A 13,737-nucleotide genomic window follows, 5' to 3' on the forward strand; every position below is an offset into this window, starting at 1 on the left:
GGCTTCCGGGTTTCGGTCGTTCCCTCTCGCCGTCCTGCCGGCCTCGCCTCGATAAACAACAAACAACAACAACAACGCTTAACACCTACAGCGCGGTTAGACGCTATTCTTGCCAACAGTTTATAAAATTCTCTGTGTATAACCACTCTCAACAACGTCGCCGCCCGAAGCAAAATGGCGGCTCGGGGAAGGGGCTGCGCGTCTCGCCCTTCTTTCTGTCTCTCCCTTTCTGGACGGTTGCGCGGAAAACGGAACGGAAAACCCGATAGACCTTTGGCTGCTGAAATACGAGTATACCGAAAGTACAATGGGCTTGGAAGGGCCAGTTTAAAAAAATCTGAAGCTTCTGCACATATACCGAAAATTATTAAATTAAATAACGAAAAACGAGAAGAACTTCATCTGTTATGGGTTAATACGTTTATTCCAAATTCCGTCTCCCTGTCGATAGATTTTACGCAGCCCAGGGTACTTTTCAGCAGACTCGTATTCCACTGGCGTTGGATTTCTCGCGATTCCTTTTCCTCTCGTTTCGCGCTTCGGCGTGCTGATTTTTTTTTTTACTAAAACCGCCAAGATAGCATACCCAAGTAAGCCATGTAAAGTTCCGCAGCAATTTTTCCCAGGGTTAAACGTGACTTTACCTTGAACATTTAATTCGCTGGGTAGACATTTCCTTTACGGGTTTTGTTGTCTCGACTAGCAGGGCGTTTACATTTAGGGTGTTTATCGAATTTAGAAATGTTTCGACGTTGCTCATCCAGGGCCTTCGTCTTCGTGGTTGCGCCAAAAGTGGTGGCTCGAATTTCCGAATCGAAAGTTCCAGGTTTATGTACGTGGAACACGCGCGGTAAGTTTTTCCCGAAAAAACTTATCGTGGATTGTCGAGGTTAGACAGAAGATGATTGCAAATAACTGGAAACAACGGTGACGCAAAGTCGTTACCAAAGCGAAAATGAACCGTTTTTCCTGGTGCGCTTGTTTAACTTCCAAACACGACGGTCGATTCCCTTGCCGTTTCGTCGAACGGTTCCCGATTGCCAACTTTACAATTTGGAGATGTCATCGACGATTCGATTCATTTTCTGACATCGTTTCGATTTTTCCCACCCCCCTTTTTTTCCTTTTCTTCCAAATCGTTTCAAAATCTTCGCACGGACGTTTATTCCCTTTTCCCCTACGATCGAAGTGCGTTTACACTTAGGACGACTATTGTATAATTTTCCAGCGTCATTTGTCTTATTCATCTTAGTTTTGTCAGAGAGTCGACGTTTCCGTTCATTTCCGGTATTTCCATCGGACGCAATGGGGAGAATTTAATCTTCTTACACTTTTGCTTAATACCGTTCCTCGGCGTAAAAAGACTTTCTTTCCGAGCTCCCTCCACTTCTTAAAATATTTACACTCTCGTTTCTTCTTTATTGACCCTTCTCTCACCTATTGCTTTCGACTTAGCGCCTTGACTTCGAGCCATCGACGACTAATTTTCATCTAGAATTAATTCTTTACAGACAAGTCGAGGAAACGCATCGCTTCTGACTAGAAACCTCTTCCTTCGATTACCACGATATCACATGACTTCTTTTAATTTCCTCTTAAAATATCAGCATTCTCGTTTCTCTCTCTTTCTCTCTTTTTCCACGGCTCTGGCAGTCGCTCCAAACACATTTTGATTTTAAAGCACTGGCTGGACAATGGAGATCAATTTAGAATAAATTTTTCCACAAACTTTTCCCGGACGAGAAAACGGCACTTCCATCTAGGGGACTCCGTTTCCTTCTTCCCCAGCTGCCCGTAAATCGGCCTCGTTCCTAGCCAGCTTCGTCCGGGACCATCGGTTATCCTTAACTTACCTATCGGCCCCCGCCCCCGCCCCCGATGGCTCACCTCCCCCCGTAAGCCCCCGAATACCACCGGTGTTGGAAGTAACTCCGACTTTGCCGGGACGAGACGAGGGGATCCGGATTGTCGCTCTGTTACGTCATCCTCGCGTTGCAGGGCGGTTGCGATTCCGAGGGGACCGGAAGCTGCGGCGTCTGCCTGGTGGAGACGCGCCTGGGCCAGTGCTGGGGGGAGACCGGCGGGGTCGTCCTGGGGGTGACCGGAGCCGAGCCCGTCCTCATCCTCCAGGTGCTGCCGCCCAGGGAGGTCGCCAGGTTGGTGCTACTGCTGCTGCAGGCCACCGCTGCCGAGAGGTCCACCCTGGACATGACCCTGAAGAAGGAAACGCTCTCGTTAGGACCAACGAGGAGGGGAAATTTGGTTTTGGTTGAATCGTTTTCATAATTCTAGAGAATATTTGGTCAACGAACGAAATTGACGAAATATTTGTCCTTGCGTCGGGAGAGATTCTCGGCAAGAGCGCCGGGAAAATAAGTACCTAGAGGGTGGCGCCGAACCCGTGTACGAGTGAAGTCCCGCGGGACCGCTTCGGGGCCTGGCCGCGGACATCGTGCTCGCCGACCTAGGCATGGCCGGCGAGGGCGGAGCGGAAGGCAACATCCTCGGCGTCTGGGGCGGCGTCCTTCCGGTGCTCAGGTTCCCCGCGCTGCTGGACGACGACTTCCTCCTGAGGGCCCTGGAAACGTCCAAAGCGCGAATTCAGATCCCCGACCATCGTTTTTTAAAGAGAGGCGAAGAGGTCTCGTTTACGAAACGTTTCTCCGACCCGAGGGTACCGAATCGTTACAAAATTGACGACGGGGGAGGTTGGAGGCTACAAGGAAGGACTCGGTGTCTTTAAACGGTTTTATAGACGTTTTAGAAATTTCACGGGGGTCGGGACCTTATACCTTGCATCTTTCTACCGATTCGGTACCCCCCGTTTGGAGAAGAGTCACCCCCTCGAGGGTTCGAGAGACGCACCTTTTCGAGGGCTGCCGACAGAGCCCCGTGGGACACTGGCGACCCATGGCGCACTTCCCTTCGCAGACCTCGCGAGCAAGGGCCAGGGTCTCGTAGTTTCTTAAGGTCACTCGGCAGATCTCCGCGTCGGACGCGGCCAGGGCGAGACTCGGGAAGCGTTCCTTCAATCTCCTTCTCTCCTGAAGTCAATCGAACGGATCCACATAGGAAGGAAATACGTGCCTCCCGGCCATCCCGGCCCACTCCTAGCGAAGCGACCCGTTTACCTCCTGCAACCGCGAAGATTCAAAGTCCTGGAGTTGCTGTTGGAATCCCACGTTTGGATTGGCGACCGCTCGACCGACCCTGACCACTTTGAGGGCCTCCTTCCAGGACAAGTTGGTGGTGCTCATGATGTACGCCACCGCCACGGTGACGCTGCGCGACATTCCCGCGAGGCTGCCAACGGAACGGTCTCGTCATCCCCCTTTTCGCGGGAAGCGGCCGCGATGTTCGCAACGATGCTCGAGAGTAAGGAGGAGAAAAAATCCGTACGAACTCGGGACTCGGGTAGGGCGAATAGGGGGATTCGCGGCTCTCGCGAGCGGGTCAGCGGGGCATCGAGCTCGCGATCGGTGGGAAAAATGTAGGTGGAAAAGCCCTCGTATCGGGTGGCGTATCCGGTGAACCGCGCGGCCGTGACCGGGCTTTGTGGAACGAGCCGGCGCGTCCCCTTTACTTCGACGTCGTACGAAGAAGCGAACCTTTCGAGCGGACGGGGAAACGAGACGCCATCTTTGATATCGAGGCCGGGGGCTCCGCTTTGAAACGGTACGTAATATACATTTGAGACACCGTTTCGAGCGCCTCTCTCGTATTCCGGCTCGCACAAAGGAACCCTCCAGGTCCAACTTTTTAACGTGAGGGGCGAGAGGGGAAGAAAACGGGTCTGGAAAACCCGGCAAATTTCCGCGGGGGAGAGACGTCTCTCTTTGGACCGTTTTTCGTTGCCACCTCGGGAGCGTCCGCGATTTCGCTCACCAGTGGATAAGGACGTTGCCTCCTCGAAGCCGAGCCGCGTGGATGAAGTCGTTGCAGAGCGAGAAGTACTGCGACAAATTCTGATCCGGCGTGTCGGCGGCCAGGATGCACAGATAATGTTTGTCCTGCAAGCCCGTTAATCGGTGATCGCGACGGCCACGAAAGACGGGCAAGGCGGGAAAGGCGGGAAAGGCGGGAAAGGCGGGGAAAGAAAGAAGCGGAATCGGCGACGGAAACGGTTCGTTTTACGTTAACGTTTGAGGAGAAAAACACTTACGGAATGCAAACGACGAGCCGCATCGTGAATGGCCAGGATATGGGTTATCTCGAAGCGCTCCAATTGGACGGCATCCTTGCTGTCTCGATAATTGCCCACGTAAAGGCCCGGCAGGACCTTCGAACGGAAACCATTTATATTACCGACCAGGAGCGAGACTCGATTCCATTTCGAAGGCCATTTTGAAACGTTCCTCGATTAACCCGAACGGAGGTCCCGCGGTTTCGTCCGCGACGGCAATTCCTAATTTAACTTTTGGCCAGTTTCGAGTAACGACCTGGGACGCGAAAATGCAGCGGATGAAATTCTACGGGCAGGAAGCGCGCTTGACGCCGAGGCGAATAACGAGGCATCGAGTTCCCTCCGGGTTCATTATTTCGTAATAAAGGTTAAGGCCGGGAATGGACGCGGATGCGACGTATATCCGGGTGGAGGGAACGAATTCATCGTCTTCCCGCTTATTCTTCTCCGTTTCGATGCAATTGAATCCGCCGGAGGGTGGTTCGCGCATAAAATCCACTCGGAGGCCGAAGTCAATGGATTCCGAGTCGAGAGACCCTTGGCCCTCGAATCTCGGGCTCTAAACGCTCTGCCCCGTTCCCCTTTCTTTGTTTCCGCTTTCTCGCGTTTCCTCCGCGGATTAAAAGCGAGATTTTCGAGACTTCGACCCGGGCTATTCGAGCCTTTGGACTTTTCAAAGGCGCCCGATATTTCCCGGAGATTTCCCGGAGATTTCCCGGAGATTTCCCGCGAATGGGAACGGGGTGGAAAAGAATTTTTCTTTAAATCTCGGGTCGGCCGTGGCGGGCAATCCGGTCTTGGGAATTGGAGTACATTCCGCATCGGCAGACCCGTGTCTCCGACTCCTTAAGGAATCCATAATGTCAAGGTTAAAACTACACCGGTCTTTAGACCACTTATCGATTTAACAACCTTTTCTTGGTTATCGGGTGTAATCAACTTCTTCGCACGTTTACCGCAATCCGACCTATTTGGGCACCGGAACGCCCTGACGCTTTACCATTATCCAACGGGAGATAACGGGTTGCTTCCACGTTTTATTCTTATTTGAACCACGCTTTATTCACTTATTATTTCAACTGCAATACGCAAACGCTTCGTCATCGTCGAATCGTGATAAATCACTCGTATCCGATTTGTCGAACGTTAACGATTCGCGGAGGAATTTCGTTAGCGGTTTTGGTACTCAATATTTTGTTGGGAATCGAGTCCACTTTTTATCGGGCGTTCATTTTGGGATACCCGGTACATACATACTTTCGGTTCGAGTCTGGCGACAGTAAATCGCAAATGCTCCGTTACGTATCGTTGGCCACTCGCCAGGGCCAACTCGCTAACTCGCTCCGGACCGGCGCCACTCCGTCACGAAAATATTTAATATCGCAGGGATGAGACGAATTATGCAGCGTTGCCGAGAAAGACTACAAACGTATCTAAGATCGGATTCCTTAAAGAGATTTCATTTATTTTCAACGCGCGTAACCCCGACGCGATGGCGAGTCCGTGTTACGTTCTTCCGCGGATTGCCACGTTTTCCAGCTGGTATTTCATAAATCGAGCGGTATCGTTCCTTTATCGATAGAATTCCGTCTTCGAGCCACTTTGCGAGTACACCGGTAAATGGAAGATAAACCCGCCTCGAACGACGTTAGCCATCCGCTCGCAGGACAGAAATCCGTGGCGTGCCGTTGCAACGTTCGGAATTGGCTCTTCGAGTTAATACTCGAGAGAGAAAGAGAGCGCCGCTCTCGAGGTATTTGTCTCCCCTGTAATTAACGCTAATGATATTGGCGCCCCCGTATCTGTGCACCCGATCGGTAACCGAAGTTGAGTGCAGCAACCCGAATGCCCAACTCTGATCGATATTTCCTCGCCAGACGAGCCGAAAGAATAGATGGCGGTAATTTCCACGTTAAATCCCACATTCTTCCGCGGCCCTCGACCGTTGAAAGGGAACACGGCTTCGATATCAATCGGGGCCCTTCGACTTTGAATTTTCAATTGGCTGCTCGAGCCTCGTTTTTCCGCCGCGCGAGAAAATTCACGCGACCGAGGTCATTTCGTATTCTCGCACGGGGTGAATCCGCCGTTCCGGCGGATTTACGCGGAACGCTCCCGGATCGCCAAAATATGGGATCGCTCGTCCTCGACGTACCCTAAACCAAGAGAGATGGAAACCCTTTCCGTACCTTCTTTCGTAACCTCCCCCGCGAAGAAGGTAAATAGGACAATGGATCCTAGAAGAAAGGCATGTCGGGAGCCGTCCAAGATGGCGGCGGCCACCTTTGGGACGTAAAAGCGACGACGCGTCGTCCACGGTAGTCCGGTATCGTCGTTTGCAATCGTTTGTCCGAGACGATTTCACGATCTTTATACCTTTTGGCACGCTCGCTACGGGAGTACTCGAATAAAATTCGCAACGAAAGAAGGCGCAGTTTCATAAAACTCGGTCCGAACTATGGAATCCAGTGTTTGGTCCGGCTCGGCCCTTCGTCCTCGGATATCCGCGAGTCGTACCTTGTTCATGCCGTTGCCCATGGCGGAAGAGGGCTTAGGGGATCGACCCGTTAATTCGGGGGGCGCGCCTCTTGAATTCGTTCTCGGACGGGCCACATTGTCCGCCGAGGCTCCTTCTCGGAAGCAAGGACGACGGGTCGTTGCTCGTCTCCTTTGTCTGCCGGCTGTCGTTACCCACTTGGCTATTCTTAGGCTCCCCTCATCTAGACAAGATCGATCGTCATTAGGCGAGATGTGGGCCATATCAAAGATGCATATCGAGCGGGAAACTTGGCAGGACCGAGGGATCTTCGAGGATCGGCTCTTCGAAACCCGGAAATCTCTCGAGCCCATTTGCCGCCATTTTTGCAAAACCCGACAACGCCGTTTTCCGTTGTTATCGGTCGCGAGAGCCCGAGCGCGAAATCGATGTTAAACGCGTAGACGACCCGTGGACGAGTTTCGACCCAGTCCTTTGACTCGCGGATCGATCCTTTGTGCTCGAGAGTTCCGCAAACACCGCCGGTGTCGAGTGCCCGTCTCTCTGGTTGTGTCTCCGATTTCGACCAATCTGCAGTTGGTCCCGTGCGGTAACGTCGCCGGTGCCGCAAATAATTCCATCGGTTTCGTCGTTACGAGTTGTCGATATGGCCGACAACGAGTTCGGTCGCTTTTTTGCGAGTCAGTTTCCCAAAAGTATCGAACCGTCGAAAGCCGGGAGACGGTTCGGACACGGATCGGTTCTCGAGTTCGTGTGGATATTTTTCGCATGAAATATTTCCCACTGTCCCGAAGTCCCGTCATTGGTCAACGTTTGAAAGTCGTCAACGAATTTGTCAATTTCGCTCGCGAAAGCTGAGCGTACGAGCTCGAAAATCGGGTCCCGGGTCCCGGGTCCCGGGCGAGCTGCAGGCGCGCATCGGTGCCTCCCGACACCGAATGGTACGAAACATCGATCGGACAAGCTGAAATTGGCAGGAAGCGATGGACGGTGCGATGGCTCGGCAGAAGAAGCGCGACGATTCGGGGGCAAGTGTTTCCCTCGCGTCCCTTTTTAATTTCGAGACTTTGTCCCGCGACTGGCGCGCCGCCAGAGGGCCGGCCGGAAGAAACGGCTTTTCCCTTATTTTCCCTTATCCCCCCCTCGACCTCGCATTTTCTTTCTTTTATAGATTCCCCGGAAAATGGTCGCGGGACCTGATATGGCGGAAAAGATTGTCGCGCGGGCGAGAATTTTTACCAACGGCGGACTCGCGGTTATCGGTGACGTCTACTTCGTTAGATTTCCGAAATCGGAGGAATTAGAAATCTTTTCATTTCCATCCTTTTCCGGCGTTCGATTCTCCTCTGCCTTTCTCTTGAATTTTCACCTTTAGTTTCCGTAATTAGATTTTTCGCGAAAGGGGCTCCTTGTATTATAAATTTACCGTCTATTTCGGGAAACGGTAAAAACGAACGAAAGGACCGGTCAAAGCGTTTTAAGAATTTTCAGCTCGGCAGACCACAGCCTCGGAAACAATCCGAAATTAAGGGAGAAAGAGATCCATTCGTTCGGCCTCGTTCCGACAACTTTTCCTCGGGTTTTCATCTTTGCGTCTCGCAATTGGATTCCCTGGAAAGGAATATTTTTTGGGAAAAACACTTTCTGCTCGCCTCGGAACATTTTCTAAGAATACCGTGCCACGTCGGTGATTCTCCCAAGTAACGCGAGAAAAGCATTATGCAATCGTTTAATGGATGAACCGAATGTATGCGTCTTTATATGCATCCTAACCTTATTGCATTATATCATAATATAGCGTATTACGCAACGTGGAAACGAAGGAAACCCTCTTACGCGTGGTTTCGTGCACGTGGCAATACTTGACGTTCGGCTTTGCAAGGCGTCAATTGGCTTACTTCATTTTTGTCCCGAGTCGGCAAAACGCATCGTTTGGCAGGCTCAAAAAAAAAAATGACATCGAAAACCGACCGTCGTTGCCACGAATAGCCGGAGTTACCGCCGCGATTCGATTGGCTCTCTGAACCGATTTCAAAAATGACCATTAACGACTGGAGAAATAATCGCAAATTAACCGCGACCGTTCCTCAAGGGACGCTTTGGGAAAAAATATAAAACGATCGGAGGGACAAAAGGTCGCCATTGAACCTCCGTTACGGTTGCCCCGCGGAATGTCGACGCGAACATTACCCGTTTAGCAAAAGTAAAACTTTGATTTAAGATCCTTTGCGGCCAAGGTTACTTTGTAAATATGTTCCCTATTTATGCGCGGCATATTTTTGGCACGCAGCTTCCTCTCTCGGGACGCAAGGGTGGCGGAGTAAAATAGCGAGCATGGAACTTGGACGTTCCTCGGGGTCGACCTGGATTCGAGCGGTTTCGAGCGCTTATCGATACTCGCGAGGGTCGACGAGCAGCAGGTGCAACCAATTTTCCCGCACTAATGATCGCTTTTAGAGATTAAGAATTGCACTTTGATGCGTCAGAAATTGGGACAAGAGAGTTTCGCCTTCCCGGTTCATTTTCAAACGACTCGTGCCCGACCGTGGTCGAAATCGATAGTCGATTTCCGCACGGACGAATCGACCGATTTAATCGTCGAGTCGAGTACTTGTGGCGAAGGTAATTCATTCGTCCATCGAAGTACGCTATTTCTCTTGAAAGTACTCGCAAATTCCCCCGAGAAGAAAAATTCATCGAACCAAAGAAACGTTTCTTTGAATAGTACCAAAGAGACGAATGTCCGGACGAGAGCAAACGAGATAGAGCAAAGTAGAAGCGAGATGCAAGGGCGGGAGAAAAGCGTTAGAAAGACGCAATGGTATCCTCCACGTGTCGCGATCGGACAGTGGTCCAGGCACACGATACAGTCGCTCCTGGCGACCCTAAGCGATTGGTCGAACATGCATCGTCGTCAATGGATCCGAATCGATGACGTCTCACCGACTGGTCGATTGCGGTCACGTGCTCCTCATTTTCCATTCCCATGCAGCGCTCCGCTAATTCGATCGCGCCTCTCGTTATCTCGGCAAAACTTAAGTTTACGGCATTGCATAATTTTCTAAATTTCTTCCAGGTCACTGTTTCGACTGCCGGCGAATTCGACCACGGTTCCACCCCCGCTCCCGTTGCCCGACGCCCCCCGCAGCGCGAGGAGGAGGAGGAAGTCGAAAACCATGACGGAAAGAAGCGAAACGAAGGAGAGGGGCGACTCGTCGTCCGTCGCGCGTTACAAATAACGACGGCCGATTTCGAATTTCGCCCGCGAGCCGGCGACACTCGAGGACGCACTCGAGGACGCACTCGAGGGGAGCCCGAGGAGAAGGAGAGGGAAGATACGCGGCATCCGAGTTCGCTGCGGAAGGAGACGCACCCTGACCCGCACAAGGGGGAGATCGGTCGCGTGGCACAAGGGCGCGCCGTGCGAGAACTGTTCCGTCCGGCCAGGAATCGGGCGGACAGGTGGGCGGCCCCTCTGCCGGGGGGTCGGCAGGGCGCAGGCGCCGCTCGATAGAACGCCGCCCCTCCAGCCGTGCTCCGGAAAGAAGAGAAATACGGGAATCTGGTCTGCCAGGTCCGAGGCGATCGGCGACGGTCGAAGGTTCCGTTTTCGACCTGCCGCCACCTTGAATGGATGCGTACGCGAAGCCGACTCCCCGCCCGTACAGGGGCCCGAACTAAGCTCCTCCGGACTCGGGGGGGGGGGGGGGCCCTTTGGTGCCGGCCGAAGTCGTTAGCCGGCACGTTTGTTGTGTTGTCCGGCACGAATCGGCACGTGACCGTGGAGGCCCCGAGGAAGAGCGCGACGCTCGGGAAATTTTATTGAAAAAGTCCTTTTATTTATTCCGGACTGGAACCGAGGATCTATTTCTTTTTCCTCTAACAATATTTCACGAGCATCGCGTTTTTCCTTAGGGCCTCCGAAATTATGTCCCGAAATTTCAAATGATTCGGTTTTATCAATATTTTAACGTTTTGATATACATAGAATGTACATGGAAAGACTCATTTTTTTTGTGGATATGTCGGAACGTTCGCATCCCCTAAACGCGAGCTAGATAATTGCCATTCGCGTTCAAGCCGAATGAACCCAAACGATGAAATAACGATAAAGGGCAAAGAAAAATCGAAAACGATGGAACGAAGAAAGGAGTAAATAAGGACACGGAGCCGCTAGAAAGGCGCCTACAATGTTTCGTGCTTCTCTTTCCTCGAAACGAGGCGAAGATAAAGCTCCCAAAGAAACTGGAATGTTATCTTTCTTTTTTTGTCGAATCCCCGGCAGCGTTCCAGCACGTAGAAGCACTTCTTGGCGCTAAAACAAGCAGCTCTCGAGTTTTTTGCGTCCCCTGGTATTTTTCTCTTCTCCATTTCGCTGTCTCTCCCCTCTCTCGTTCTTCCGCTTCCGTGTCCTCCAAGGCGCGAGGAACTCCACTCCCGCACGCGGGACGGTAGCGGGGACGGGAGCGGGGACGGCGCGCCGCTTGTCGAGTCCCCGGAGAACCCTCGAGCTAGTTCCCGTCCTAGAGACTCTCGATACCCGCGAGGCGCCGACTGGAAGCGGTCGGACGGACGAACGAACGACTCGCTGAGTCCATTTTTTTATTTCGCTTCATCGGAACTGTTTTCCTTCGCATATTCAGCCTGGAAACTCCGTTTAATCAATTTTTTCTCGAAACCGCCAACGGTACAAGTATCGAGGGGCTACTCACCTGGAAATCCGCGAAAACTATTTTCTCCTTTGAAAATCGATTTCCTCTGATTTCGTATGATAAACGGCAATACGATTCGTTAGGGACGTTCGGCTTTAAAATGTTGACAATATTTCGGTGATTCCCACGTAACTTTGAGCACTTAAATCCATGATTTCCTGAGTACATACGCCCTCGACAAATACACGTCGATTAATTAACCTCGTCCGGATCTTTGGTTAAACCTCGAAACCCTGGTTTTTAAGGTTAACAGTTAATGATTATTCCGTTCGAAATGAAGAAATCCGTGACATTCGTTTTATGAGAAGATTTAGCGAGGTATACCTGGATTTGATAGGCGACGAGTGGCGGTTGGCTCTTCGCATGCAGGGACTATACCCTCGTTAACGCTTTCCCTAGCTCTCCCTGCACGCGATCGAGGAAAATGCGCTTACGAATGCATGCACCACGGACACCCGCGCTGCATACGTGCGTGCATAATGAGGTATGCAAATTGCGCGGGGACCAATTAATAAAATAACTGACTTCTCACGTAAACAACGATGTCGTCACAACCAATTGGGCGCAGACACCCGATCGAACGAAAGGGAACTCCGTGCTCTTTCTCTCGCCCACTGAAATTACACCTTTTACTTTTATCGAGACGGTGTAACTCGTTGACTCGTTAATTTTAATTGGTGCAGCGACACGGGTGACAATTTGAAATGATAATAACAAGAAGATACATTCCCTTTTAATTATATAATTGAAGTAATTAGTCTATTCTTACTTATGTAAGCATCGACGTTATCGTATCGTTAAGAAGGAACGGGAGCTGCCTATACAGTTTTTTTTTTTTTTAATTGCACGAATTTTGATAAGCAATTTTGTTAGACCAAACATGGATCGTCAACTTGTTATTTTATGTTGGAGGCACGTTATCGACGCATTCAAGCATAGTTGTTTGTTACAGTATTGCTTGTGATCAAATGAATTGTTTGAATAACGTATTTGATATAAAAATACATTTATTAAATTACGTAAATTGACATAAAATACAGATTTATTTCCAGTCACTTTTGGAAGCCAGGGGTAAGTTGACTTTGAGATAACGCAGTACTCTGGATTATTCCTTCTTTGATTTTTCCTTGAAATCTTTGACGGGTGAGTGACAGACGAGAAGAAGACCCAACAGTACGAGCGTGGTTCCACCCCACCAGGTTAACGATGTCGATTCACCAAAAACCAAAAAACCAACCAGAGCCTAAAAAAATGTAGAAATAATTGGCCATTTAAGTTAGGTAGAATTTGTACTTTTAATTCATACTTTAGTCTTTTAAGACACAGAAGTACTACTTTTTGCGCAAAATGGTTAGAAGCTCTTTTCTTAATGTCTTTGGTATTACATACTTTTTAAAATCTACATTTGTAGAACAAATAAACACATTTTCACTAACCGAGCAGAAATAACTGGTAGCAGAGGTTATTAACGTCATCGGTAAAGACGATTCGCTTTGTTGAAGCGCCTTAACAAAAAGCATGCATCCTGCGGTGTTGCTCGTTACCATAAGCCCCAAGAGAAATACTTTCAGTAGGACAAACAACTGCAAAACAATGATAACGTAAATTAGTGCATAACAAAATTAATGACAAGTAGTCCCTGCGATACTAAACAATTTGAATCAAAATATGAAGCATGGAACATTGTATTATATTAAAAAGAACCATTGTACCTATCAAATTTACATTTCTAAGATGTTGCGATAACTGAGAACCATTTACTCACAGTTGTAATACGTTTATACATTTTTATCTTCTTTTATAATACGAGCATTCAAGAAAAAGTCTCGTTTCGTCGTAGTCGATTCAAATTTCTCGCCACTTACCGATGACGTCATGGCAACTTCGCCTGCCATTTTGCCAATCGTGCTGCCGGTCGTCGCAAACATTCCGGCAACGACCGCCATTTGGGCACCTCTTTTATAAGATGCCATTTGTTTCAATGCGGACTGGATCGTTGGTTACTCACATCGAACTTGAAAATGTATTCGAACGAGCGTTATACCCGATCGACCGCATCTTCGATTCGGTTCGAATCCACGGACCGCAGAGAGAAGATTAGCAACGTACATTTAACCCCCGGTTCCCCAACTCGAGTTAACCGGAGTTTAATCGGGTCACAGCAGGTAGAAACCAGCTAAACTTCGGTTAACCGGGCTTTACCCGTCCTGCTCTACGTCAGTTTTGTAAGCACTGAGTTTAAGTGAGGTATAAACGCCATTTTACAGTTAAACCAGGGAACAACGTCGTTTACGTCACATTTAATCACAGTAGTTGTAAAACTGGTGAAGGGAAAGGCGCGTGGA

At 50.0% G+C, this 13,737-nt stretch overlaps 2 protein-coding genes across 2 annotated transcripts; both read right to left on the reverse strand.

Annotated features, from left to right (window-relative positions):
• Positions 1 to 1,976: 1,976 nt before the first annotated feature.
• LOC105701433 (dual specificity protein phosphatase 15) lies at positions 1,977 to 10,355 on the reverse strand. The gene is made up of 8 exons (XM_012428167.2): positions 9,624 to 10,355; positions 6,701 to 6,903; positions 4,163 to 4,279; positions 3,886 to 4,010; positions 3,132 to 3,303; positions 2,866 to 3,044; positions 2,381 to 2,578; positions 1,977 to 2,214 (listed from the first exon to the last, which is right to left on the reverse strand). The coding sequence occupies exons 2-8, from the start codon at positions 6,719 to 6,721 to the stop codon at positions 1,977 to 1,979; spliced, it is 1,050 nt and encodes a 349-aa protein (XP_012283590.1). The 5' UTR covers positions 6,722 to 6,903; positions 9,624 to 10,355.
• A 2,024-nt stretch (positions 10,356 to 12,379) lies between these two features.
• Positions 12,380 to 13,715, reverse strand: LOC105701459 (transmembrane protein 42). Its single transcript, XM_012428215.2, has 3 exons — positions 13,258 to 13,715; positions 12,829 to 12,975; positions 12,380 to 12,635 (listed from the first exon to the last, which is right to left on the reverse strand). Exons 1-3 carry the CDS (start codon positions 13,363 to 13,365, stop codon positions 12,498 to 12,500), a joined length of 393 nt encoding a protein of 130 aa, XP_012283638.1. The 5' UTR covers positions 13,366 to 13,715; the 3' UTR covers positions 12,380 to 12,497.
• Positions 13,716 to 13,737: the final 22 nt, after the last annotated feature.

The sequence above is a fragment of the Orussus abietinus genome, unplaced genomic scaffold, assembly GCF_000612105.2.
Source record: "Orussus abietinus isolate OABI.00-Male unplaced genomic scaffold, Oabi_2.0 scaffold89, whole genome shotgun sequence".
Taxonomy (NCBI): Eukaryota; Metazoa; Arthropoda; class Insecta; order Hymenoptera; family Orussidae; genus Orussus; species Orussus abietinus.